This window comes from Girardinichthys multiradiatus, chromosome 6, assembly GCF_021462225.1.
Source record: "Girardinichthys multiradiatus isolate DD_20200921_A chromosome 6, DD_fGirMul_XY1, whole genome shotgun sequence".
Classification (NCBI taxonomy): domain Eukaryota; kingdom Metazoa; phylum Chordata; class Actinopteri; order Cyprinodontiformes; family Goodeidae; genus Girardinichthys; species Girardinichthys multiradiatus.
The window spans coordinates 11,782,982-11,810,033 of NC_061799.1; the positions used below are offsets into that span (position 1 = coordinate 11,782,982).

At 38.5% G+C, this 27,052-nt stretch overlaps 1 protein-coding gene across 1 annotated transcript in view; it reads right to left on the reverse strand.

Moving 5' to 3' along the window:
• The window catches only part of scn12aa (sodium channel, voltage gated, type XII, alpha a), a 75,268-nt gene that overhangs the window by 23,224 nt on the left and 24,992 nt on the right, over positions 1 to 27,052 (reverse strand). The window contains exons 9-16 of the mRNA XM_047368862.1: positions 17,552 to 17,693; positions 15,086 to 15,283; positions 14,815 to 15,000; positions 14,349 to 14,720; positions 14,077 to 14,206; positions 10,832 to 11,070; positions 8,322 to 8,495; positions 7,869 to 8,225 (exon numbers count right to left, since the gene is read on the reverse strand). Coding sequence (XP_047224818.1) covers positions 7,869 to 8,225; positions 8,322 to 8,495; positions 10,832 to 11,070; positions 14,077 to 14,206; positions 14,349 to 14,720; positions 14,815 to 15,000; positions 15,086 to 15,283; positions 17,552 to 17,693 — 1,798 coding nt within the window. The remainder of the gene's footprint in view (positions 1 to 7,868; positions 8,226 to 8,321; positions 8,496 to 10,831; positions 11,071 to 14,076; positions 14,207 to 14,348; positions 14,721 to 14,814; positions 15,001 to 15,085; positions 15,284 to 17,551; positions 17,694 to 27,052) is intronic.

Below are 27,052 nucleotides of genomic sequence, written 5' to 3' on the forward strand. Positions count from 1 at the left end.
GGTGAGTTTGTCCCGTCTTGGTGTGAGGTCAGGTTGTCTATTTTGAGTATGGTGCTCGGTGGTGTCTACTCTGTTGCGCTTGTGGGTGGAGGCCGGGGTGGCGTCACGTGGGGCCCTTGCCTTGCCGTCGCAGTGTACTGTGTGTCAGGTGGCAGGATGCGGCGTGGGTGCTTGAAGCGAGGCTGTGTGCACAGCTTGTGGTGTATGGATGTGTCTTCATCGGCTTTTCGGGTGTGGAGCTTTCCTGTGCGGATATACCCATGTGGGGAGGGTGTTCATGGCATTTGGGTTTGGGGGCAAGTGTTTGTGTTTGTTTTGGATGGGGGTGGCCCAGTGGGGAAATTCATGTTGGGGTTCATGGGGGGTGGGTGGCTCATGGGTTGAGATCAGAATTCATTGGGGTTTCGGACTGTTTTGTCTGGTTGGCAGGTGTGTGGGTGTTTTCAGCTGTATGCATGTGGGTGGGAATGTCTGATTGTGACTGTGTGTGCCTGTTTTTGTGTCAGGTTGGGTCTTGGGCTGCTCCCTCTCCAGGATCAGCTTAGGCCCCCATCAAATGTGGGGCCTATTTCCTCCCCCCCACAACTGTGTTTTTGGTTTTACACCAAAGCACCCAGGGCTAGGTGCTTTGCACGTTAGTCCCAGCGATGGTCCTCCCAGGGGGCCTTTGGATGTGTGATGGCAAGCCACACACTGTAAGATCCAGACCTCACCACTAGTTTGTTTAACTTTAGTTTACCTTGTAGTCACTACTTCAGATATATTTTCATCATCATTCAATATATTGTTTGTTTCTTAAAGTTGCTTATTTTTCCATCACACCTTACAATGTTTATATGAAGTGCACGCATATCAACACTGCAAGGTCAAAATTGTCTTATGTTGTATTTAATACTTCTTTCTTTGTCTGAGTTACCTGGAGGTTTGGCTTCTCCTTCCTGGTTGACAAAAGGCATGGAATGTTATGATTTGGAGGTGTTTGGTGTTGGGTTTTTCTCATTTTTGTTCTCACACTTGAGTTTTGGAATCTCTTTCTGTTTATTGTTTTAGAGGTGGTTTGATTATGTTCTTGAATTCCTGTTTTGTTCCAGTCATGTTTTGTTTCCACTCCCTGTCTGTCAGCCAGTAAATAGCTTCATTTGGTCCACCTGCACCATGCAATCCTCCTCCTTGTTTAACCTGCACCATGCTCCATATATATATACACTGCTTTTCTGTTCATTCCTCGCAGAAACATTACATTTTAATGATTCACTCTATTTTCGTTCTGTTCATGCCAAGCCTCTCTTGCCTGCCTGTCCATGCCTGTTTCTGCCACCAACTGCTGAAGTGAGTTTCATTTATTAAATCCTTTTTTACCACGCTACGCTGCTTCCTGCTCGTCTGCCTTCTGCGGTCCTCCGCCACACCAAACCTGACATGGCAAAATGCTGAAGGACCTGAAATACTGCTGACAGCCTCATTGGACTGATCCACATGATTCGTTACTAGAGGGGTGTTTGGAGTGTATTTCATTATTTTGAGTTAGTTTATTATGTGGCAGCTATTTTGTGGCTGCCTCATAATAAAATGTGGCAGCTATTTTGTCTTCCCCTTGTGTTTCATATGGTTGAACTAAACCAGTATAACCAGTAATAATAAAACCCACCTTTTTGAATTAAGCACTTGTCTCCTCTATCCTTTACAGCTTGGTCACTGACAGGATGTCTGTTGCTCAGATCTCCTCCATGTCTGTCTCGGGTCCTCGGGTGGAGGTCTCTGACTCCTCACCCATTATTGCATGTTTTTATGGAGAATCTTATACACACAAGCGCACCCGGATTCAGGTGTTAACAGATACAATGATGTTCTATAATTAGCTGTAGTTGCCACTAAATACATCTTGCATTCATTAGTACCTTGCACTTTTCAGTAACATTGCTGTTGTTGTATATGTTGACTTTACGGTTCTTGCAGAAGTATTCTGCGGTGCCCGAGTTAAAACAGAGTTCGTGCTCTGGAACCTCTTCTCGTTGGTGTAAACACATGTCAGCGGTTGGAAATCATGTTCGGAAACCAGAACGGACTCCGAACCATGTTGGTGGAAAAGGGGTACCAGAGTGTCTTACATAGTTAGTGCAATGCATTTTTTTTTTTTTACCAAGTATTGATTTTTTCAAATCAAAATATTTTTTAAACCAACAGTGAGAACTAGTTTCTTGCCAAGTCAAGTTATTATGAGAACTGACTCTTTGGTGAAGAACCCAGAGTAGGAGCAGAGAAACCTATTCTACACAACGTTCATAAGCATAATAAAGATACAACATAACCCATATGTTCAAGACCATCATACAATTTTATAAAGCAAAGTCCAAACCATGACATTGTGTGAGATTAAAGCAAGAAACAATATTTTCCATCACATCACACAAACCATATATCATCACTACATTGCTCCCTTGAAGCCGGCTTGGCCCTATCTAAGTCAGCTGATGCTGAGCTGTGACAACGATGCTTGATGAGTCAGGGTGTAACAGAGGAAGGTTGACCTCAACCCTGTTTGTCGAATCGGTCATTTCACAAAAACCATGGGAGCAGAAAAAAGACCCAAATCCCATGTTGAAGTTTTTTCCTGAACAGGCCTTAAGAAGCTATGAGCTGATCCCCAATAAATTCCCATTCCCAGTTTAACCCCATGGGTCACTCCGACCTACCTCATGGCACCAACCTCACAACCTTTTCTGCTACACTTAACTTGCTAATGCCACGTTGCAATTTTTTCATGATACTGATACTTTCATACCACCCCATCATATGCTTTCTCTAGATACAGAAAGACACAGCGCAACTCCATCTGACCTTCTCTTGTCTTCCCCACCAGTTTGAGTCTGGTGTGTCTTCAATAACACAAACAAAAATGTTACAAAAAACAAGTCTACCACTTGTATGCAAAGTATTAATGATTTAAATGTGATTGACTGAGTTAAAAATGACCAGGTCATGTCACCAAGACAAACAAATAATTATTTTCTTCCTACTTATAACCCAAGAATTATTAGTTTTCCATTCTCTACTCAAATGTATATTTAATCCCACGATTATCAACTCAACTGGCCGATTTAGGTTTAAAGTAATCTTTTAATGTTACCAACATGTTTCTTCTGACTGGAAGTAATATTAACATTTAGGAGTGGGCCAGACAGAGTCCTGACTTGAATCTGAATGAGTCTGATGGAATCAGTGGAGGGATCTTAAGATTATGGTAATGGCTAGGAGATCTTTCATTCTCAAACACTCAGACCTTATAACCAAAGACAAATCAACAAAATACCAGTGGAAACGTGAAAGCTTGTGAAATTTGTTTAACTGTGGTATACCTCTAATTATTGGGTATAAAAACTGTAGACATGCCATTGTTATTACAATGTAAATATATGCTCCTTTAACTTTAATTTATCATATTTCTGAGAAATGCTAATCATGTTTTCCATCTGAAATAAACGTCTTGGTTGAATGAGAATTATTTTCAGCCAAAATCTACCAGGGGTGTTTATAATTTTGGGTTTAAGTGCAGTTTTAACAGTGAAAAAACAGTAGTCCTTCATTTTGATTTCACACATGAAAACATTGGAAATATCATAGAATATACTAACAAAGGTTTAAAAAACGTTCCCTTTCAGAAAACAGGATTAAAAGTGGGAGTCCTGCAATGGTAAAGCAGCTGGGGGCATCCAGAGAACAGGTGTTTGAAAGCATATCCAACATGAAAAAGACAAACACATATCTATTTTTAAAAGCTTGATAGTTTAAAACTAGTAGACCAGATATAAATAGCTGGGAGCACATGTTTAGCATTTAAATAAGTTTAAAGACACAAATGCTGCTAAATTATGTTAAATTCAGAGATCTAAAACTATATCCTATGTTAACTTAGAGTGCTGGGATAAAACTGTACTACATATAACTATTGCAATAACAAATTAATGGCAAAGAAAAACAAAATGAATGAATCCCGTAAGTATTTTCTGCACATCTCGTGTTTGATCTTTTCTTTTTTGCCCTGACCTTCCCTCCATCAAGGACAGGTCTAGGGTCAGGAAACAGGTATCTACATCTATGTAGACCCCACACATCGTGGCTCACAAACTGTTTAGACATTTACCTTAGGGCAGACGCTACAGAGCGACATTTGCTAAAATAAGCCACCACTGAGACATTTCCTTTTCCCCAGGCTTCTGATGAGTGCTTAACAGTTAAAAGGCCCACCTACTCTGCTGGGAATCAATACTGTGCACATTTGCCTTCTTCTTTTGCAATAATACTGTACATATAAATATTTCTTTAAAAAAAACGTGTGCAAAATCTTGGCCAATAAAGCTGAGTCAGATATCTCATTATTGAAGTTAAAGAAAGCAGATGGAGAATAGTTCACTATATGGATGGTTGACCATATTACTGAGCACCCTTTCTAGAGCACTGAGCACCAGCGGTTGCATGCTACCTAATTAACCATTTTTCAACACAGACAGCTGCATGCAATGCAATGGCTGGAAGAACAGGGAGAATGCTGTGGGCTTAACTTATCCCCGTAGGTCACTGTTTTACTCATGCAGGACAGCAACAGGTGATTTAGGGGGACACCAGATGGATTAAATATTGTGTAAGCATTGTTTTAAAATCTGTTAAACTAGTAAACTGGTGGATTGACAAAAAAAAAACAAAAAACTATTTCAGGAGATTTTCTCAAAACTAATTCATCATCTGGTGCAGCACAACAGCAAATTACTAGTGATATTATTTGTTGAAATTAACAGCATTGTCCTTGAGTGCTTTGATATCAAATAGTCTTAAAGGATAGCAATACTTCACAGCCATACACTTTTTCTACATTTTGTTATGTTACAAACTTATTCTAAAACTGATTTGTGTGCAGCTTTTTTCAAACAAATCTACACAAAATAGCCTGTAATGACAAAGTGAAAACAAGTTTCACAAAATACATAATATATTCATATCTATTCACATTCATGGCTCATTAATATGTTGTTGGAGCAACTTTGGCAGCAATTACAGGCTCGAGTCTCCTGGGTTTGTCTCTACAAACTTGACACAATTGCTTTGGGTTATTTTACCCCATTTGTCTCTGCAGATCCTTTTAAGTCCAACCTGTGTAGATGGGCAATGTTGGTAAACAGACAAGTTAAGGTCTTTCAGAGTTGTTGGATTGAATTTAGTTCGAAGCTCTGGATGGTCCACTCAAAGACATTCTCAGCCTGCTTCTGAAACCACTCCTTTGTTATTTTGGGTGTGTGCTTTAGGTCATTGTCATGTAGGAAGATGAATAATCTCCTTAGTGTGTGTTGCAGAGCATTTTGGAGCACATTTTCTTGAAGAATCTTTTTATATTTTGCTACTGTCATTTCTTCCTCTATGCAGACTAGTCATCCTAGTTACCTCCACAGAGAAACATTCCCACATTATGATGCTGCCACGGCCATGCATGACAGTAGGGATAGCCAGGTGATAACTGGTTCCAGATTTCCTCAACATATGACTCTAGGAGTTTAGAAGAAAAGGTCTACTTTGGTTTCACCAGACCAAAGAATTTAGTTTACTCTGGTGTGACAGTGACAGTCTCCAAAGTACATCTCTAGAATCATCATCAAGGCTGTTGGGTTCCTCTCTCACCAAGGCGGATCTTTACTGATGACTTAGTTTGATCGAACCGCTAGATCTAAAGGACTTCATACAGACAAACATTTTCCATTCCAGCTCATGTTCAAAACAACAGAAGTTACCATGGGTGGACTTCAATCAAGATTGTAAAGCATCTCAGGCACAATCAGCAGTAATCAGATGTACCTCAGCTCAATTTTGAGTGATAGTAAAGGATATGAATACTTGTGTATAAAATTACAAAAATGTCTGAAAACATTTGAGCTTTGTCATTATGAACTATTTTCTGTAGATTTTTTTTAAACTCAAAACAGTCTTAGAATTAGTCTGTAATGTGTGAACTTTCTCACCTCATTGTAAGACTGCCAAAACTAGAAATGTGTAGTAAACAGCACATCAATTATATTCGCTAGCTTTCTGTACATGTGAAGAACTTCAAACATCAAAGTCCAAAGCAAAAACATCACAAAAAACGCATGTGACCAAAATTAACTAAAGTGCAACATTTATTGTCCAGTACATAAAGTACAGCTTTGTAGACCATCAAATAGTAGATGCATTTACCTACAGTGCATCTGGAAGGTTGTCACAGTGTTGTACTTTTTCCACATTTAGTTATGTTACAGCCTTATTGCAAATGGTACCAAAATAATCTCTTACCTCAAAATTCTACAAATTCTTTCAAACATGATGCCTGGCTTTAATAACAAGGAATTCAATCTTTGTTTTATCCAACCAGAGAACTTTGTTTCTCATGGTCTCAGAGTCCTTCAGGCACCATTTGCCAAGCTCCAGACAGTCTGTTATATGCCTTTTATTAAGGAGGGGCTTTCATCTGGCCAGTCTGCCATACAGGCTTGACTGGTGGATTGCTGCAGAAATGGTTGTCCTTCTGGAAGGTTCTCTTCTCTCCACAGAGGAACATGGGGTTCTTGGTCACCTCTCTGACTAAGATCCTTCTCCTCATTTTGTTCAGTTTAGACTGCTGGCCAGCTCTAGGACGAGTCCTGGTTGTTCCAAACTTTTCCCAATGATGAAGGCCCCTGTGCTTACTGGGACCTTCAAAGCAGCAGAACTTTTACTGTTCCCTTTCCCGGATTTGTGCCACAATACAATCCTGTCTCAAAGGTCTACAGACAATTCCTTAGACTTCATGCTTTGTTTGCACTCTGACACTGTCAACTATGGCCCAACATATAGACAGGTGAGTGTCTTTCCCAACCATGTCCAACCATACATCTACTGTATTTACCACAGGTGGACTCCATTTAACCTGTGGAAACAGCTCAAGGATGATCAGTGGATACAGTATGTCCTTCAGCTCAATTTTGTGCTTCATGGCAAAGGCTGTGAATACTTACGTAAATGTGATTTCTTAGTTTCTATTTTTAATAAATTTTCAACAATCTCAAACAAACCTTTTTCACATTGTCATAATAGGGTATTGTGTGTGAAATTTTAAGGGAAAGAGATTAATTTGATACCATTTGGAATAGGGCTGTGACATCACAAAATGTAATTTAAACAGCCAATAGACTGCTTAGTTCTTTAACATGTTAAATGGACAAAATTACTCAGTTTAAACCAAAACGGGGTCTAAATGAGTTTTAATTTGTGAAAAAAACACATTAAAAGCTACAATATTTTCCTGTTTGCGGTCATTCTCCATAATATATTCTTGTAACGCACTAGTAAGTAATTGAAAATTATTTTAAATTCCTTTACATTTTTTCCAAAATGCCTTCTTTAAACTACAAAGAAAGAATAAGAGTTCCACATCACAATTCCACTATACATAATTTGCATTTGAGGAGGCATCTTCATGTTTCCTTTAAATTTAAACAAATCACACACTGCTTACTGCCCAGTCACACAAGCAAAAAGCCAATCATATTTGCTCAAAATAACATATTTTCTTTACATCAGACCCAATATTTCTTACAAATGACAAATATATCATTTATCTTTGTGTATAATCTGTCAACAGAACCTAATTTCAAAGATCCTAAGCTATCCCTTTAAGGGAGGCAAATGCACATGAGAGTACCATGGGCCCTTCAAACCATATCAGTATTTCCTAATATTTATTATCTATGGATGTCAGCTCTCTTTAGTCTGAGAACAAGTTTTAAAAAAACTTGAGTATTGAAGCAAGGGCATGGAGCAAACTTGGTCAAAATGAACAAAGTAATTGTTACTGTGAGAAAACTTACCACCAGGTTCCCTATGACCATGACCAACATGAACACCAGGATGCAGAGAGGCTGCCCAGCCACTTCCATACAGTCCCACATGGTCTCGATCCACTCGCCACACAACACCCGGAAAACGATCAGGAAGGAGTGGAAGAAGTCCTTCATGTGCCAGCGGGGCAGCTGACAGTCAAAGGAGATCTTACACACACAGTCTTGGTAGTTCTTGCCAAACAGCTGCATGCCCACCACAGCGAAGATGAAAACAATGATTGCCAACACCAGCGTCAGGTTTCCAAGGGCGCCCACAGAGTTACCAATGATCTTGATTAGAGTGTTGAGTGTGGGCCAGGATTTTGCCAGCTTAAAGACTCTTAACTGATGACAAAAAGCAAAAACAAATAAAGAAATAATGACAAAACTGCAAAGCTAAACAATACTAAACATAATCTGAGAGCTAGAGATTTTTTATACCAGTCTGAAAGAGCGCAAGACAGAAAGTCCCTCTACAGTGGAAAGGCCCAGCTCCATCAGACTGAGGCAGACAATGATGCCGTCAAAGATGTTCCAGCCCTGTTGGAAGTAATAATAAGGGTCCAGGGCAATGAGCTTCAACACCATCTCAGCTGTAAAGATCCCTGTGAAAACCTAGGAAAAACACAGGGAAAAATGTGTTGTATCACCATTGTGTTAAATAGTTCTTTAAAACATACAGATGAATTAGGTTATATTAGAAATCCCTTAGGGTGTATTCACACCAGGAATGTCCTTTGGTCCGCTTGTTTGGTCGGGACCAAAAGCGAACTTTATGTTTTTTCATTTGTTGTGGTTTGTTTTCACATTGTACTTTTTGCAAGTGTACTATTACTTGTGAACAAAGCTACGCGGGTGACGATCATTGTTCCCATTGGACAGAAATGATGGGGGCGGGACAGAGCACAGACCCAGACATTTAGGAAAACATCTGTAGACGTGCTGCGTGCAGCACCTCTGTTCTGCATATTTGTGCCGTTATTACAGCTGCAATATTATTGTCAGGGTGAAGAGCAGCTCATTCAACACAGACTTTGAGACGTTCCATTTATAATGTTGGAACCCCGTCGGAGAATGCGTGCTGAACGCCGATGTTCTCTACGTGCCTTGTTCCACAACAAGCCGGTAGCGTTGCTAAGCAGCGCTTTTTATGTCCAAAGAGACGTACGCTTTTGGTTTGGATCGGGGCCGGTTTGTATTCAGACCGTAAGCGAACCGCACCAGAGTCTGTTTGGAAGCGGACCGAGACCACCTCAAAAACAGGGTCTCGGTCCAGTTGTTTGGTTGTTTGGACTAAGGGGGGAAACGAACTATGGTCCGTTTAAAGCGGACCAAAAGTGGCAAGTGTGAATACACCCTTAATAACCATCTATCTCTGAAAATAAAACAGGCCATGAATACTTTTGTGCTTTACTGTATCTAATAGAAAAGTAAAGCAACATAAGTTCAATAAAATAGTGCTCACTAAAACCGCTACAATATTTTTGAAATTTTCTCAGCTTTCGTTCTGCATCAGACAGTTAATCTGATTGTAAACACTGTTCCATTATCCGTACCTATTTCACACAGGAAGATCACAGGTCGCCTCCTACTGTACCTCTATTTTCTGTGTAAATAAACATTGGCTTCTGTGTGCCGAATGCACAAATAAGGACAGCTAAGGTTATGAATAGCTTTTGCATAATGTACTATGACATTTATAAAGTTGGAGTTGTTTGAAATAAATCAATATTAGCATTGGTCTTAGCCTGCCATTGATTAACCATTAGCTTAAGTCTCTACACCAGCTATTCTGGATTTATACTAAACGGAGAAGGTATTATAGTAACCCATTGAGCAATAGACCTGATTTCTACTTGAGTCAAGAGTTATACATGAGCATTAAGCCTGAAATCCTGATTTAGGGTTAAATACTTTGTCTACACCAAGCAAAAGTGCTTGGTTTCAAGTGGTGAAAGACTTTGAAATAAAAATTAAAAAGGTCCATCAAAAGCTCTGTTAATAATGCAGAAAATACCATACTGCATAACTAAAACTTAAAGACAGCTTCATTTGATCTGAGAATAATTTCATCCCAGTAACATAATTTAGTAAAAAAACAAACAAAAAAAAACATCGTAAATTAATTGTCTAAATAAAACATAAACATCCCAGCAAAAAATGACAGATATTTGGCCAAAAATGATACTTTTATATGTTTTTTTATATGTTTTTTTTAGATGCTTAATAGAAGTCTAAATTTAAACCTGTTTCAGCCCAAATTTAAAGCACAAAAAAAAGAATAATGAGCTGGGCTGGACTTCAGGACCTCCCTATTACTAGCTCCTCTACATGATGAGCTACACAATCACACAGTTTCATCAATGCAAAACGTATATAAGTCTAATATTCTTCATGTGTGCAAGGGATGGTCCTTTGCTAGAGAATTAATGCCTTTATAACTGCAAATTAAACTTATTATGCCTTGAAGATATTCTGTCTACTTATAATCTTCTAAAAATACACTACTTCAAAAACACAGAAATATTTCTTCAACATGGTTGCTTTCTACATGCTGACATGTTTTGCTAAAAATATGAAAAGATTAATGATATCCTTCTTTCAAACCAAAAATTTTAGCATTTGACTTAATTTTCATACTTTACAACACCAATAATAGAATATTTAATTTATTTTTACTGGCCACTATGAAACACAAGTACACAAAATGGGACCCGATTTCCTAATAAAACATTGCTTCTTATCAGGCCAATTTGTCAACAGCAGAACCTATGACAAAGCACCGGTGTGGTAGCCAAAAAAACTGGTGTTTAGTGTTTACAATATCTGCATTAAAACAATTTTCCTCTTCAGTCTGCTGCTATCCACTAATGTACCATCTGACAGCAATTGAGAGGAAGTGGGTTAAATGCAGGAATTGTTCCAGTTCCTATCATTAAAGAGCCTCTTACCAGATTGCCCACTGAGAGCATGGTGTTGAACTCATCAGTCATGGGGTAATGCTCCAGGGCCATGAACAGGGTGTTCAGGACAATGCATATGGTGATCCCAAGGTCCAGGAAAGGATCCATCACCATGAACTTCATACACTCCTTTAACTTTAGCCACCAGGGGCAGCAGTCCCATATTAAATACTTTTTGGCAAATGAGAACCAGCAAGGGGGACACTTTTGCCTTGATTCCTCCAGCTCTGTGAAGAGAAACCCAAATATACACATCTAGTGAAATTTTAAAACAAAGCTAAGTTCATTTTTTTTTAAATAAAAAAAAAAGCAACTATGCTAATATTATTTTGTGAATTGATAAGCCAGATGAGAATTTGGACCTTTTTTCAAGTCTGATTATATTTATAAAAAAGAAACAACAATTGAAATAACTTTGTAAGATTAAAAAGAAAGAAAATAACTTGACCTGGTCCCATAGAAAGGTAACAATCTCTGCTAATCAGGACTCCCAGAATTCAAATAATGATGGTGCTTAAAGTCAAACTATTCGTTGCCAGTGTTTGCTAAAGTCATGGATTCATTTACACTATATACAGTAGTTTGTACAAAAACAAGAGAAAAACAAAACTTTAAACGTTACAAAACCTGACAAAAGAATTATACTGTTTGAACCTTTTGAGATTCTGTCACTTTACAAGCACTCCCTTCAATGATTTTTTGAGATTTTATGCAACGGGCCAACATGGACACAGCACTGCCAAAGCAGGGAAGTGAAAAGAAAATTATACATGGTTTTTAAAGTTTTTCTCAAATAAATACAAGAAAACTGTGGTGCACTATTGTATTAGCCCCCTTTAGTCTGGTACACCTAAATAAAATTCCAGGGCAACCAACTGCATCTAAAAGTCAGTAAATAGCACCCACCTGTATGTAATACAGTCTCAGTGTACAACCAGCTGTTCTATGAAGAGAAAACTGTTGAAAAAGCAACACAATGAAGACCAGGGAACACAGCAGACAGGTAAGGGATAAAGCTGTTGAGAAGTTTAAACCAGGTTCAAGTTGTAAAACGATATCCCAGTCTTTGAACATCTCAAACAGCACTGTTCAATCTATTATCTGGACATAGAAGGAGTATGGCACAAGGGAAAACCAAGACATGACAATCTACTTAACCTCCTTAACATGCCAGACAAAAATAGCATTAATCAAAGAAACAGCTAAGAGACCCATGGTAACTCTGGAAAAGCTGCAGAGAACCACTGTTCAGGTGGACGAATCTGTCAACAGGACAACCAGTGGGAATGCTCACTATACACTCACCTGCCACTTTATTATGTACACCTTGCTAGTACCGGGTTGGACCCCTTTTACCTTCAGAACGGCCTTAATCCTTCGTGGCATAGATTCAACAAGGTACTGGAAACATTCCTCAGAGTTTGGTCCATATTGACATGATAGCATCACACAGATGCTGCAGATTTGTCGGCTGTACATCCATGATGCAAATCTCCCGTTCCACCACATCCCAAAGGTGCTCTATTGGATTTAAATCTGGGGAGGCCATTTGAGTCCAGTGAACTCATTGTCATGTTCAAGAAACCATTCTGAGATTATTCGTGACTCATTGTCATGTTCAAGAAACCATTCTGAGATTATTCGTGCTTTATGACATGGCGCGTTATCTTGCTGGAAGTAACCATCAGAAGATGGGTACACTGTGGTCATAAAGGGATGGACATGGTCAGCAACAATACTCAGGTAGGCTGTGGCGTTGACACGATGCTCAATTGGTACTAAGGGGCCCAAAGTGTGCCAAAACATATCTCCCACACCATTACACCACCACCACCAGCCTGAACCGTTGATACAAGGCAGGATGGATCCATGCTTTCATGTTGTTGATGCCAAATTCTGACCCTACCATCCAAATGTCACAGCAGAAATCGAGACTCATCAGACCAGGCAACGTTTTTTCAATCCTCTATTGTCCAATTTTGATGAGCCTGTGTGAATTGTAGCCTCAGTTTCCTGTTCTTAGCTGACAAGAGTGGCACCCGGTGTGGTCTTCTGCTGCTGTAGCCCATCCACCTCATGGTTCGATGTGTTGTGCGTTCAGAGATGCTCTTCTGCATGACTTGGTTGTAACGAGTGGTTATTTAAGTTACTGTTGCCTTTCTATCAGCTCGAACCAGTCTGGCCATTATCCTCTAACCTTTGGCATCAACAAGGCATTTGCGCCCACAGAACTGCCGCTCACTGGATATTTTCTCTTTATCGGACCATTCTCTGTAAACCCTAGAGATGGTAGTGCGTGAAAATCCCAGTAGATCAGCAGTTTCTGAAATACTCAGACCAGCCTGCCTGGCACCAACAACCATGCCACGTTCAAAGTCACTTAAATCACCTTTCTTCCCCATTCTGATGCTCGGTTTGAAATGCAGCAGATCGTCTTGACCATGTCTACATGCCTAAATGCATTGAGTTGCTGCCATGTGATTGGCTGATTAGAAATTTGCGTTAACAAGCATTTGGACAGGTGTACCTAATAAAGTGACTAGTGAGTGTAAATCTGACCTTTATGGAAGAGTGACAAAGACTAAACCGATGTTAAAAATGGAAGGTTTGTTTGGTCAAATGAGCCACAGTTGAAATATATGCTTTTCATGCAAAACACTATATGCTGTGGAAATAAAACACTTCACATCAACTGAGAACACACCAGTCACACATGAAACATGGTGGTGACGGCACCATGCTGTGGGACTGCAGAGGTAGGAAACCTAGTGAAGAGACCTAGAAGCTGGTAAAGCAACCTTTTAACTGCAGCGAAAGGTGGTTCTTTAAAGTACTCACTCAGAAGCTGAACTCTCATGCAACCTACTGTTTTAGGTCCTTTTGTAAACCATGTATAATTTTCCTTGCACTTCTCAGTAATTCACTCGTTCGTGTTTCACACACAATTCCAATAAAATACATTGAACTTGGTGGTTGTATCAAACCAAAAATGAAAAAATTCCAAGGGTATACTTTAGCAAGGTACTATGCATAGGGACATTTGTAATTAGTTGCTAATCTGGACCTTAAGAAGTGCTCACATAGTGTTGACTTCTGATTACAGTTTCACAGTCAGTTGAAGGTTGTGTACCTCTTAACATGTGTTGAAAAGAAAACAGGCAAACAGAAAAATATTTTTGGCTAAATTCTGAAGTCATTTCTAGGATAATAATCTAGTAAAGAACCGGACGCACCCTCCATGGCATCGCTAAAGAAGCTGAACGAGCTGTGAGCTCTTTTCCTGCGCACAGAGCATCGTTCTGTGACTGTGGGTGAAGACTGTTGGAGAGGTCTGGTAGCTGTGTCCACTCCACTGCTGGGCTTCTGGTAGACAAGAAATATATGTGATCCTTTGTTGCCTAATATATTTGTTTGGTAGATAAAAGAGCTTGTTTTCTTCCATTTAATGGAAATGTGCATTTTATCTTTTCCAGGATAACCTCATCACAAAGACTTCCATACTCACTGTTTCTTCCCTAAATCTCTCCATGCTGTGAGCTGGCATGGATGTTGGGGTGAGCAGACCCATGGTGGTGATGCCGTTCTGGTCCAGGAAGATGTTCAGTCGGCCGTTGACGTTGAAACTAGGAGTTAACACCTGAGAGCAGTGGCTTCTAATACTGCCTGTCCTCTTCTTCCAGGGCATTACAGTCGAACCAGCCCGACTCCTGAACACATCCCCGTAGACGCTGTACTCATCGTCCCCGAAGTCAGCTTCTGAATTGTTGCGAGCGCGAAAAGAGCTGAAGATGCTGTTCTGGCTTCCTCTCCTGGTGCTGAGCGGGTGAGAGGAGAGAGTGGCCAGCAGAGGGTGGAATGGCAGGGGCGACAGAGGAGGCTACAGAGAGAGTTACAAAGGAGTTAGTATTAGCTCCTGTAGTGTACAACATCATCAATTATGTGAAATTTGTTTGTTGGAGGCTGTATTGTACCCCAGCTTCATCCACAGGCACCAGCTTCTCCTCAGCAGCTTCAGCTGCTGTTTCCTCTGAAAGAGTCCCGTGAGATCTTCTTCTTCTGCTGCTGCTGCGGCGTATACTCCCTGCTTTTAGACAGAATGGTGACAGCTCTGGGGACACCACAGAGTCTGTCTCCTGTACATGTCTTTTGGCTGCCAACTGGAAACGGAATAGGAATTAGGAATATTTATTGTTTATCTGAAGCTGAAAAGCACACACGCATGTAGGGGAATCCTGAACCTACTCTTTGCTCTTGTCGGAGATGCTCCATGGCTAGCTGAAACTCCCTTTCTTTCTGCCAGGCCTCAGCAATGGTTGCCTGATTCTGCTCCTCGTATGCCATGGCCACCACAGCCAGGATCAGGTTCACCAGGTAGAAGGAGCCAAGGAAGATCACAAGCACAAAGAAAACCATGTAGGTTTTCCCTGCTGAGCGCAGAGTCTGTAGAAAATTCAGATGTTAATAACTACAGTTCTATGGTTATGAACAGTAGAGAACAGATCCCTACTTTTATCCACAATAAACACTGAAAAATATAACATCAAGGATGTAGAATACAGTATCTTGCAAAAGTATTAATTCCCATTGAACATTTTACCTTTTTTAAAACCTTTCATTGATCTGTCTTGTGTGCAGTGATCAGACCCAAATAGATCTGGCATTTTCACAGACTTTTAACTTGTTCCTTCAAAGCCCTTTAATATATCTCTGATGTAGCTCTTAGATTAACCATATCAGAGTCTTGATGGCATCCTGAATCTTCTCCAGTGCGTAAATGTCTATGTTAGCCTAGTGTTTTGCACTTAAAGAAGTTCTCTGAATGTCTAAAGGGTTAAAACTAACTCAGATACAAATGGTCTTATTTATCACGTTACACAGTGATTAATATGATAAACTATGAATGTAAGCCAGTCTTTTTGTACAACGGAATGATTACATATTTCAAACCTTGAATGTAATCAGATCCTGTGTTGATGAGTTTATCCTCAATGTGTATTTGCTTACATCAGAGCTCTCTCAGAGTTAAACAATATGGTAGAAACAAATAGTACAATTCATTTTTGGTGTTGTCTGTGAAACTTCAAGTGGTTACACGTTACTTAAAGTCTGCAACGTTCAGTTTGGCCGGTCAGGTTTGTGATGTCTCCTTCCCCAAAAGCGGTTTGCTCCCACTGAACAGCTGGGTGCTGACCCAGACAGAGTCCAGAGAGTGACCATAACAAACAAGAAGCTTTTGTCCGTCCTAGTCAGACACAAGCCTGATCTTCTTTGCAAGTTTTATCATCTTATCAAATGCAATAAAACATTTGACCATTTAAATGTATTGCAGTGTTTGCTTTGTAACTTTGTCTATTTTTGTTTAAAGGGCAATGTTTTTATTTTTGCTTTCCTCCACATAAAACTAAGGTTTTTAGCATCTCTCAGAGTCTTACTTTGCATCCAATTTGGCTCCATAGTAATCCAAAATAGAAAAGCACCCATATGCACAACAAACAGAGCCAGAACCAAGAACCTTGCACTAAGAGTGACCTTTATGAGTGGAACAACAACTGATGTGCAGGGATTTCCCCGTCAGCTGTCAGTAACAGGACTGTTGGAGCCACATGAACCGAAGTACAAGTCTGTGACATTAGTGAGCCAACAGTCAGATTCCAGATCCACAGAGTCAGCATTATTTTGCACTCACTTGTCCTGTTCTATCTTGCTTTTCTGGTCTGAAAAATAAAAAGGTATCCTGGTTTCTGGGAGCTTTGAATCACTCTTTGGTTTTTCCTTCTCCCAAATTCTCCCCTCGAAATTGACGTTAGACTTTATCACTCTAAATTAAGCAGCAAGCTCCAGAGAAGGACCAGTCAATCTTTTTATTATTTTAAATTTTGAATGCTCAGCAGTAGTCATCTTTTGAAATAGTGTCAGTATCTCTGGTTAATCTTATTTTGTTTGTGTTTCCGTTAATTTGACCAAACAATGACGGAATTGACTTTAGTGTGATTTGTAATAATTACCATCATTGATTATGTTTAATTTATTTGATTAATGGAATACATTTTAATTCTGAGAAATACACTGATTATAATTTGCTTCTTATGTTGGTATTAAGGTGAGTAAGAACGAAAATTTGATTTGTGACACAATGATATAGATTACGAGAGGGATTATTTACTACATTAATATAAAATCTTACATGTGTGTTCCTTGGTCTAGATGAAGCTGTTTGTTCACTAGCATTCTCTATCAAACTCCTGAGGCCTTCACAGAACAGCTGGATCTGCCAAGATTCAACTACACACAGTTGGACTCTGTTTACTCATTAGGTGACTTCCTAAGGCAACTGCTTAGACTAAAATTTATTTTGGGTTATATGATTAAAGGGGACAAAATACATAATGCTCACTAGGTTTTCAGCTTATTTGTAACACATTTTAGAAACTAAATATTATAAACATACTGTACTTTTGCAGGACACTGTATATATGGGAATGATCATAGCATTTTTTTCATGGGGAGAAACAATTTTATGGATAACATCAAAAATATCACTTAGTATAAAATAACTGTGTTCCTGAAGGACAAGACTTTAAACCACTCCCTTTAAATGTGTGACTGCTCATAATAGTTATAATAGTTTTGGATTAGTACTTTTTTTGTATGGATTAAATTTGGTCAACGTTATGAAGTGGAATTTTGTTGCATGAAAACCCATTGTACCTGGTGAAACAGCTCCTCCCAATAGTCTTGGGTCATGAGTCGGAAAAGTCCCAGAAAAGCCCAGCCAAAGGTATCAAAACTTGTATAGTCGTAGTTTGGATTTCTTCCCACTTTGAGGCAATTAAATCCATCTGGGCACTTCCTATGATGGATAAAACATTGAGAAGCAGAAGACAGATTATTAAATAACAGAACAGATAAATTAGGAGCAGGACGGACAGATACAGCTGTGTTGGCACTCAGGCTACTTCAGAGTCAAAAACATCTCTCATATCTACATGTTCCCAGTGCCACCGGATGCATTTTAGAGGTGGTGGGGAGGGGGCAATGTGTGGCCTGACTGTCAGGCGTACATACTCAACTTTGTCACAGGATAAAGTTGGTGCATGCTTTTAATCCTAATCATCAGATTGAGTGGACATTGGTGAGGCGCCAATTCAGATCACTCATTTTTAAAACAACTGAAGGTTTGTCAGGCTTGTAACACAACAACAAGATACACATATTAATATGCAAAAGTAACATTAGCTTGTGGCTTCTGAAAGCATGTAGCCTATTAACTGATTTGGGAAGTCGCTTATGAAGTTGGGAAGTATTAACAGGTCTTAATGAGCTTAATTACTCTTTCTCTCAGATTTTTCCAAAGTAAGCCTCGCTTTGCTTACTTGCAAAGCAGAAGCTGCAAAGTACTTTTTGGAGGTCAAGCCCATCAGTCACGTTTTTGTGAATGTATAGGAAGGGGAGTTAACAGGAGGGAAGTTTTCAGTCGAAGGATGCTGGAGAAGCTCCTTTCAGCTGCGGGATTTGACACGTGACAGTTGGAGAAGCCTGTCAAACTCTCTGAGAAGGGATTTACTGCCTTGTTCCGTGGATGCCAGAATGTCCGCAATCATCAGAACAATTGTTAGGCCTACATTGATACACGCACCCATAGAATAATGATAATCAAGGCTGTTTTTATTGCCTATTTAAATCTGATTTTGCTTTTAATATCCACTGTAATATCTTCTTAATTAAGTCAGACAAACACAGAGCCTTTTATTTTTGTCTTCTGTTTTTTTCACAAATGTTCACACAACCAGAAAAGGTCCTTTCTGTTCTTCACCGTCTCCTCTGTCTGCATCTTCTCCGCATAGCAATCACGCCTGCAATTCCTAAACAACCCCTATCCAACCCCCACCCATTCCAGTACATTTGCATGTCCCCTTCAACTTTTGACCGCAGATAGAAGGGAAGCAGAGATGATACGGTAAGTGCATGCACTGCCTTTAACACAATTTTTTTCAACTGAATATAGCACTTGAAACCTGTTTCAGGCTGAAGCTCTAAAATGCACCAGAGTTAAAGGGATTACACTCAGCCAGATGGATATCACATAGCAGTCCAAAAAATGCTTGGCTTCGTTCCTCCATCCCTGATTTTCATTGTTAGCACAGTGACGCTATAGCAAATTTTTCTGTCCTGCAGCAGAGAACAAGCTGCATTTCAATGTCAATGTGAGAGTAGAATAATTTCATAATGGCTGGCAAACATCTGGGCGGTAGAGCACGGCTGTGGGAGCAGCTGTAGATCTCACCAGGCTGCTAAGCAGGTATTCTGACTAACATCCAGGCTGATGAAGTCTGTGTGAGGCCGGAAACATCCTACTGTCAGGGTGCTCTATTCAACCTGGTCTCCTATTTATTTTAATGTAACTGCAGCTACAGATCTGGAAAAAACTCCCAGAAAACTGTAAAAGCGCTGAAACCCTAAGTTGCTTCAAATCAAGATTAAAAAGTTTTTTGTTTAGAGTGGCCTTTGATTATGTTATCTAAACATTATTAAACTTTTCAGTCCAACTTTACTTTCATTTTCTTATCCATCATTCTATTCTCTTTATTTATTTTTTTATTACCTCTGTTGTTTGATTTTCTGTATCATTGTAATGTTTTTCCTTGAGTGTACAGCGCTTTCAGTGCCTTGTTGCCGAAAAGTGCTATATAAATAAACTTGACTTGACTTGATATGAAAAGAGCTTTTACAGGTAACCCACCAATTTAGAATATCATTTGTATTACACCTTATTGTTCATGGCAGTTTTCTTCAGTTTTCTTCTTTAAATACTGCTTTTAATAGATTATGTCCAAGTTGTTGAATCTGATTACCAATCAAAGCCTTCTCAACCAGACGAAACTCACAGCACGATATCTGCTGCTGGTGTACTGTGATTTTGATCAGCCATTAGGCTGCGTGGCCACATTTTTTGTGATCAGTTATTAAAACTCACCGCCTATTTCGGCAATAATGGATTAAAAGCTATTGATATTATGTTATTGATCTAACAAATCTGGGTTTTCAACAATTTAAGCATTTTTCACATTTTACAATGTCATTGATAGTGAAAAAGAGACTGTTTTGGCTGATGCAGCTCCAATGTGACCGACAGATCCAGAGCACAGCTGAAATACTATAACATTTACAGTAAAGCAAAATGCTAGATTTATAAAGAAAAAGAACAATATTTTTCTTCTGTGAGTTTTGTCCACAAATAATACACTTGAACTGCACTGAAGTACATTTTGAACTAAATTATCAACAATTCATATCAAAACATCAACTACACATCCTAGCATTAGCCTAGCACCCTCAGGAAATCACTGGGAAAGAAAACATCAGTAAGAGCAAGATGCAAGTTTACTGAAGACTGTAGCTATCAGATATATATTTAAAAACAAATGATGTAGCTGTCTGCGTTCAGGTGACGTGTTGCCAGAACATATAGCTTGTCGAGTTTACCTCCTTTAGGAGTAACATAATAAGAGTGTCATATAGAAACTCTAGGAACAAAATATGTGTAGCTGCCGAGAAATTGGAAAGGAAGAACTGTAGCATCCAGCACACAATAGGTAAGTAAGTTAAGTGCTACACTATCACAAGACCAAAGTGAACCATGTAAAACAGATTAAACAGTGTTATTATATAATTTTAATGAAGTATCAAACAGGGACTCTACATCAGCAAACATCTATTTTTAAATGACTTAGATCGGTACTATCCCTACTTTTCTTTTTTCCACTGATGGGAATAAATATCTAGTAATTCCCAATACTAAATAAAACCTAACTGGATAAGTTGAAAATTGTCTGAATCATGAAACCCCTTAAGTGACTTTACATTACTAATTCTGACTATGTGGGTAAATGAACTGCTAGAAAAAAGTTTCACTTTATCAATACAGATTTTCAATAAATAAACATTGAGCAGAACAGAAAAACGGAAAAACATCTACAGATATGGGAATGCAACCAACAAAAATATATTGATGTAAACGTCATATTTAAGTTGCAATAGTTTTGAGCCATTGGAGCTTCTTAGTATGGAATTTACATCTTTTTCCAGTCCATGTGTGGATTTCCTTCAGTTACTCTTCCTCCCATAGGCCATAAAAATCCATTTTAGCTTAAACAACTTCTCTAAATTGGACCTGTTCAGGGTGTCCCCGCAGGTCAACTGCTGGGAGGTGATGGATGGATGGATGTGTTTTCTGCTAATCTCTGATTATTCTAGGTCTGAATGCCTGTAATTTACCATTTTTCCAATGATTACAAGAAATTAATCAATAATGTTTTCAATTGCAAATACTTTGAAGATGCTAGAATTTTCTAAATTGTCCTACACTCATTTATCGTCCACTTGAAACAGAGGAGAACACAAGATTAGAGCTGGGCAAATTATCAAACTCCAATTAGTGGAGTGCCTGACTAATAGTTGTCTTCTCACCACAGTCTCCATTCTGGGCTGTTGATCTCTGCAGCTCCTCCAAAGTTACTATGTGAGTCGTTTCTGATTAATGCTGTCCTTCATACGCCTGTCAGATTAGATAGACAACCATGTCTTGGTAGGTTTGACACAGTACCATTCTCTTCATGTTCAGACAATATATTGAAAAGTGCCCTGTGATATTTTTAGAGATAAATGTTATCATTTTACAACCTAACCCTACTTTAAACTTTTCCACATCTTTCTCCCTGACCGTTCTGCTGTGTTCCTTGGCCTCATTATGCTGTTTGTTCACTGATGTTTGTAAAGTGTTACCTTTGATTACCAGACCCATTCTGAAATTTTATTAATCTGTCCTTAGTAAACTGATATGTGCCACAGGCTTTTAAGATTGCTGTAATTAAACCTTTATCCTTAAGAAACCTTCGCTTGATCAAGATGATTAACTAAATTACAGACCTATGTCCAATTGTCCGTTTTTATCTTAAATTCTTGAGAAGATAGTTGCTATTTAAGTGTGTGAGCATTTAGACAGTAACGGTCTGTTTAAAGAGTTTCAGTCAGGATTTAGAGCTCATCGTTGCTTTGACATAGCACTGGTGAAAGTCACTAATGATATTCTCCTAGCCTCAGATAATGGACTTGTGTCTGTTCTCGTTCTGTTAGATCTCAGTGCTACATTTGATACAGTCGATCACAATATTCTCTTAGAAAGGGTGGAATATGCTGTAGGGATCAGGGGAACAGCACTAGGCTGGTTTAAATCTTATTTGTCTGACAGATTCCTGTTTGTTCATGTAAATAATAAATCATCTTTAAACTCCAGGGTTAATTGTGGCGTACCACAGGGTTCAGTACTTGGGCCAATTCTCTTTACTATATATATGCTTCCAATAAGTCAAATTATCAGGCAGCATAGTATATATTTTCATTGTCACGCTGATGATACTCAGCTTTACTTATCCATAAATCCTGATGAACCCAACCAGTTAGATAGACTACAAGCATGTCTTGAAGATATAAAAACTTGGATGACTTTACATTTTCTCCTTCTAAATTCAGACAAGACAGAAGTTGTCGTCTTTGGACCGGAGTGTTTAAAAATAAAACTGCTCAATAAATCAATAAATGTGAATGGCATTAAATTGACTTCTGGTAATAAAGTAAAAAACTTTGGTGTTATCTTTGATTAGGACATGTAATTTAAATCCCATATTAAACAAGTTAAGAAAATTAATAATATCCTGTCCAGGAGTGACGCTGAAAAACTAGTCCATGTATTTGTTACTTCAAGGTTGGACTATTTTAATTCTTTACCATCAGGATGTCCACAAAATGCAGTTAAAAGCCTTCAGCTGATATAAAAAATTCTGTTATTTCAGCTTTTAACTCTATGTGCTCTCTCTGTTTTATTTTTTATCTTCCTAAAGGCTACACCTGGCCTGGCTCTGTGTTTAGCTGTGACACCTTCCTGGAGGGGGACATCTGCTGAGCAGCTGCTGCCAAAAACTTAGTACTCACCTTATACAGATGATCCACTTGGCCCTGTCTTTCAGTGTTTAACCCTGTCTCTCCTAGACATAGCTACTGGCTGAACTTTTACTGTGACTAACTGAACTTGCTCTCGTTCATACTCTAGACTTGAAAACTGGCTCAGAGTTCATCTGCTTAGCTTTGTTTCTATCCTAGATGAAGCCACTAAAGTAGCTATAACCATTAACGATTCACTTCTCTTTCCCATAGAAAGTACTCCTGGATCAGTACTTCTTTGTTCTTTTTGTGTCTCTGCTCTGTTCTCTCAAACCCCCAGTCGGTCGTGGCAGATGGCCGCTCACACTGAGCCTGGTTCTGCTGGAGGTTTCTTCCTGTTAAAAGGGAGTTTTTCCTCTCCACTGTGGCAACATGTTCATCAAGAGGGAGTGAATGCTACAACTCACTGATGCATTGCTGGGTTTCCTTAGATAGAAAACATTTTAAACAATTTTAATAATAAACTGAATCTGACTGCATCGTTTGATAGTTACGATTAATTGGAATGTATGTACCTGACTTCAATTCTGTCTGATTCGATTGAATTGACTTTGTAAATGTTGACGTGTTGTGAATTGGTGCTATATAAATAAAACTGTATTGAATTGAATTAACAAACCTCTGAGACCTTTGCAGAACAGCTGGACCTATTATGAAATTGCATGACCCAGGGCTGGGCTCTGTTTACTAATTAGGTAATTTCTAAAGCCATGGTTGCATAGGAATTTGTTAATGGTATCAGAGTAAACTGGGCTGAATACAAATGCACATTATCCATTTGAATGTTTTAGCTATAAAGAACATTTGAAGCCAATATAAGCAATGTTCATCCTTCAGCGTCAAAAATTTGCACTATGTTGAGTTGGTCAACATATAAAACAACTATAAAATACATTTGGGGTTGTAAGATGACAAAATTTGAAATAGTTTGAGGTGAATGAATATTGTTGGAAGGTACAAAAATGTCAGTTTACGTTTCAACTTATGTAAAAACAAAACTCACTCAATAGGAGCTTTGAAGCTGTGGCACATGCCAAAATAATGATGACTATTTTATTTCAAATCAGTATCTTGCAGTTTATATAAAGAGTAGCAGAGAAAAATGTGCCATTTTTCACTGGAGGCCTGAAATGCTGAGTTTGTTTGCTCACATCGACAAAGGGCAAAAGTTAAAGATATCTATGCGATCAGTAACAATCCTAAATGCACAGTGGGCATTCAGATGCAGGAGGATAAGCACAGGCCTGAACACTACAGTAGGTCATAAAAAGTAATAAAAATGTCCAAATTAAATATAACAAACTTAGTGACCAGGCTGAAAGTAGAATTTCAATTAGCACAAATCTGTGTTTATGGCTTCTCAGTAGTGCCTGCTTCTGCGCATGTGACAGTGTGTGTCATCATAACGTATCCAGAGCTTTAATTTGGAAATCTACTCTGGGATTACTTGTTGGAATACACTCAAAAGATTAAGCATCCTCTATGTTTTACGTCCTCCGTCCTGACCTGCTTAGTATCTTGCCCGTCTCCACAGCCCACCAAAGAAAGTTCCATCACAAATGCCACATCAGTTAAAAGCCTGCCCAGTAATTTGCAAACAAACCCATAAACTACCTCATAGTTCTGTTGACCTGTCATCCATGTTGTGATTCTGTGTAGTCATTTGGTAGCAGCGTAATAGAAAGGATTTTAAAAAGTGCGTTATACACCATGCCACTAGTGATGATAGTGCTACATTAAAATCAAGGGAGAGAACAAAACAAATTAATAAAAAGGACAAAAATCAACTGATGACTGCTCAAAAAAAAGGTGTAGCTGCAGTGAGCAATAGGTGGAGCACCTACTTAGCTCATAATGATAGTCTGATCTCACTAACCTACTATTTAAAGAGCCTAATGACATCACTTCCTCCCAAAGGCCCTCTAAAGTATCTTCTTCTCACTCTGACTTCAACAGAAATTACTGGATCAGATTTTCCTTCTTGAGGAGATTAAGTTCCTGTGTTTTTTTGGGAGGCTGCTGTCCGAGTGAGATTAAACACTGCACGGGGGCTGGTCTCCGATGCATGATAACTACCTTCATGGTGTCTGTAGTAAAACAGCGACTAACAGCTGTAAATGCAGCGAAAGGTGGTTCTACAAAATATCGACTTGGGGTGAATACAAACTATGCAGATTTTTATTTGTAAATCCATGTATCATAACTATGCACTACTCTGTGTTGGTTTATTACATTAAATACTCAATAAGGTAGAGGGAAGCTTTTGGTTGTAAGCTGATGAAAAGTTTGAATTGTTTTGAAAGGTGCTGTAAATGATTGCCTGAATTTAGCTTTTTAATTTTTGACTTTGCTGTTAGTCACAGTTAGTTATCTGTAAGCATATGTATTAATAAATAAATATACTTACAGATTTATTACTAATGATTCATGGCAAACACAACTTAAATTTGTTGTTTAGGTTTGTTGCATTATGAATGTTTTTCCCACAGGAAAATGTTGACAAAAATAATCACCTGATGCTAGAAGTGACATTGTGTAAAAATCCACAACATAACTTTAGCTCAAACTGCAGGGAAAACATTTGCAGTTAAACACAACTGTCTATGCTAACAAGACAAAATCATTATCTTTTTAAAGATAATTTAAAGAAATTTTAAAGAAAATTAAATTAAAGAAAGAAAATTTTTCTTAAAATTAAAGAAAATCTTATTAAAAATTATTCTTAAATGTATGATTTTTTTTCTTTTATGTGATGTTTCCTTAGGTCAAACAATTTTCAAACTTTGCTTTCCAGGACACCTAATGGTATTTAAGGGTTTGGTAGTATTCCAGTAAAATCCTTCTTTAGCACTGATGCAGAACAGTGAGCAGAGCTTAATCAAAGTTAGATATTTTTTAGTATCAGCAAGTTATTTAATTATGAAGTCAGAGAAAGTACAGTGAGGTAAGAAGCTATTTTTAAAAAAAAACTTTTTGTCCTATGACAAAACAAGACTTTTAGCAGATAACAGGAAGGTTGAATGTTTTACAGCAATGTTGATGTGTTTTACTCTTTTAACCCGTCTAACCCTTTTCCTCTAAGAATAGTTTATAACAAATTGGAAGCCTTCCTGGAGGAAAATATGGTGCTTGATGTTTTTCGGTCCAGCTTTAAACGTTTTCATAGCATAGAATGTGCATTGTTGAAGGTTTTTAACGACATCTTCCTAGCTACAGATTCAGGGAACCATGCAATACTAGCTCTCTTAGATTTAACGACTGCCTTCGATACAGTTGACTGTTAAGATTTGAAAACATAACATTTTGATATCCCGCTTAGAGCACTGTGCAGGTATCCAGGGTACTGCACTGGAGTGGTTCAAATCGTATCTGGCCGAGATAACGTTTTGTGTTGGTCTTTCAGATCCTCCTCTGTTCCATTAACTTGTGGGGTCCCACAGGGCTCAATTCTTGGACCTCTCTTGTTATCCTTGTATCTTCTGCTTCTTGGCTCTATTTTCAGAAAGCATATGATTACTTTTCATTGTTATGCAGATTATACTCAGATAAAAAACAGGAAGAGAACCTCTGTCTGCAAGGTTTAAATTAATGTCTCAATGATTTAAAAGCTTGGATGCCATTTAACTTTTGAAATTATAATGTAAAAGAGAAAGAGGTGATGATTTTTAGTCCAAATGTCACTCAGATCAGCTGATGAGCTGTTGCTGGAGGAGCTGAGGACACGGCGGAAGCTCAAGGGAGATTGGGCTTTTCTCATTGCAGCCCCCAAACTTTGGAACGCTTTGCTGCTGCAAATTAGAAAAGCCTCAGTGGCCATTTTTAAATCTGCCCTTAAAACCCACCTCTTCTCCCAGTATAAGTTGGTGATTTTAGTTTATTGTATTTGTTCCTGTTTATGTTGCATTTGTTAGTTGCTACTTTTACTTGGATCTTATTTCTATAATTTTATTTGTTTTAAAATCTAATTTTAGTTAATTTATTTTAATCATTCTTGTTGTTCAGCACTTTGTTCAGTACCTGTTGTTTTTAAAGTGCTTTATAAATAAAGTTGGCTTGGCTTGGTGTGTAAGAATCTACCTTCTCTGGCCAATAGACACAGAGTTTGACTTTTACAGCCAATGATGCTGGCTACACCAACCAAACCAATGACTAATACAAAATGCTAAACAAAGTTAACTTGGTTATTATTTTGTCTTTGTTTCAAAATAGTAA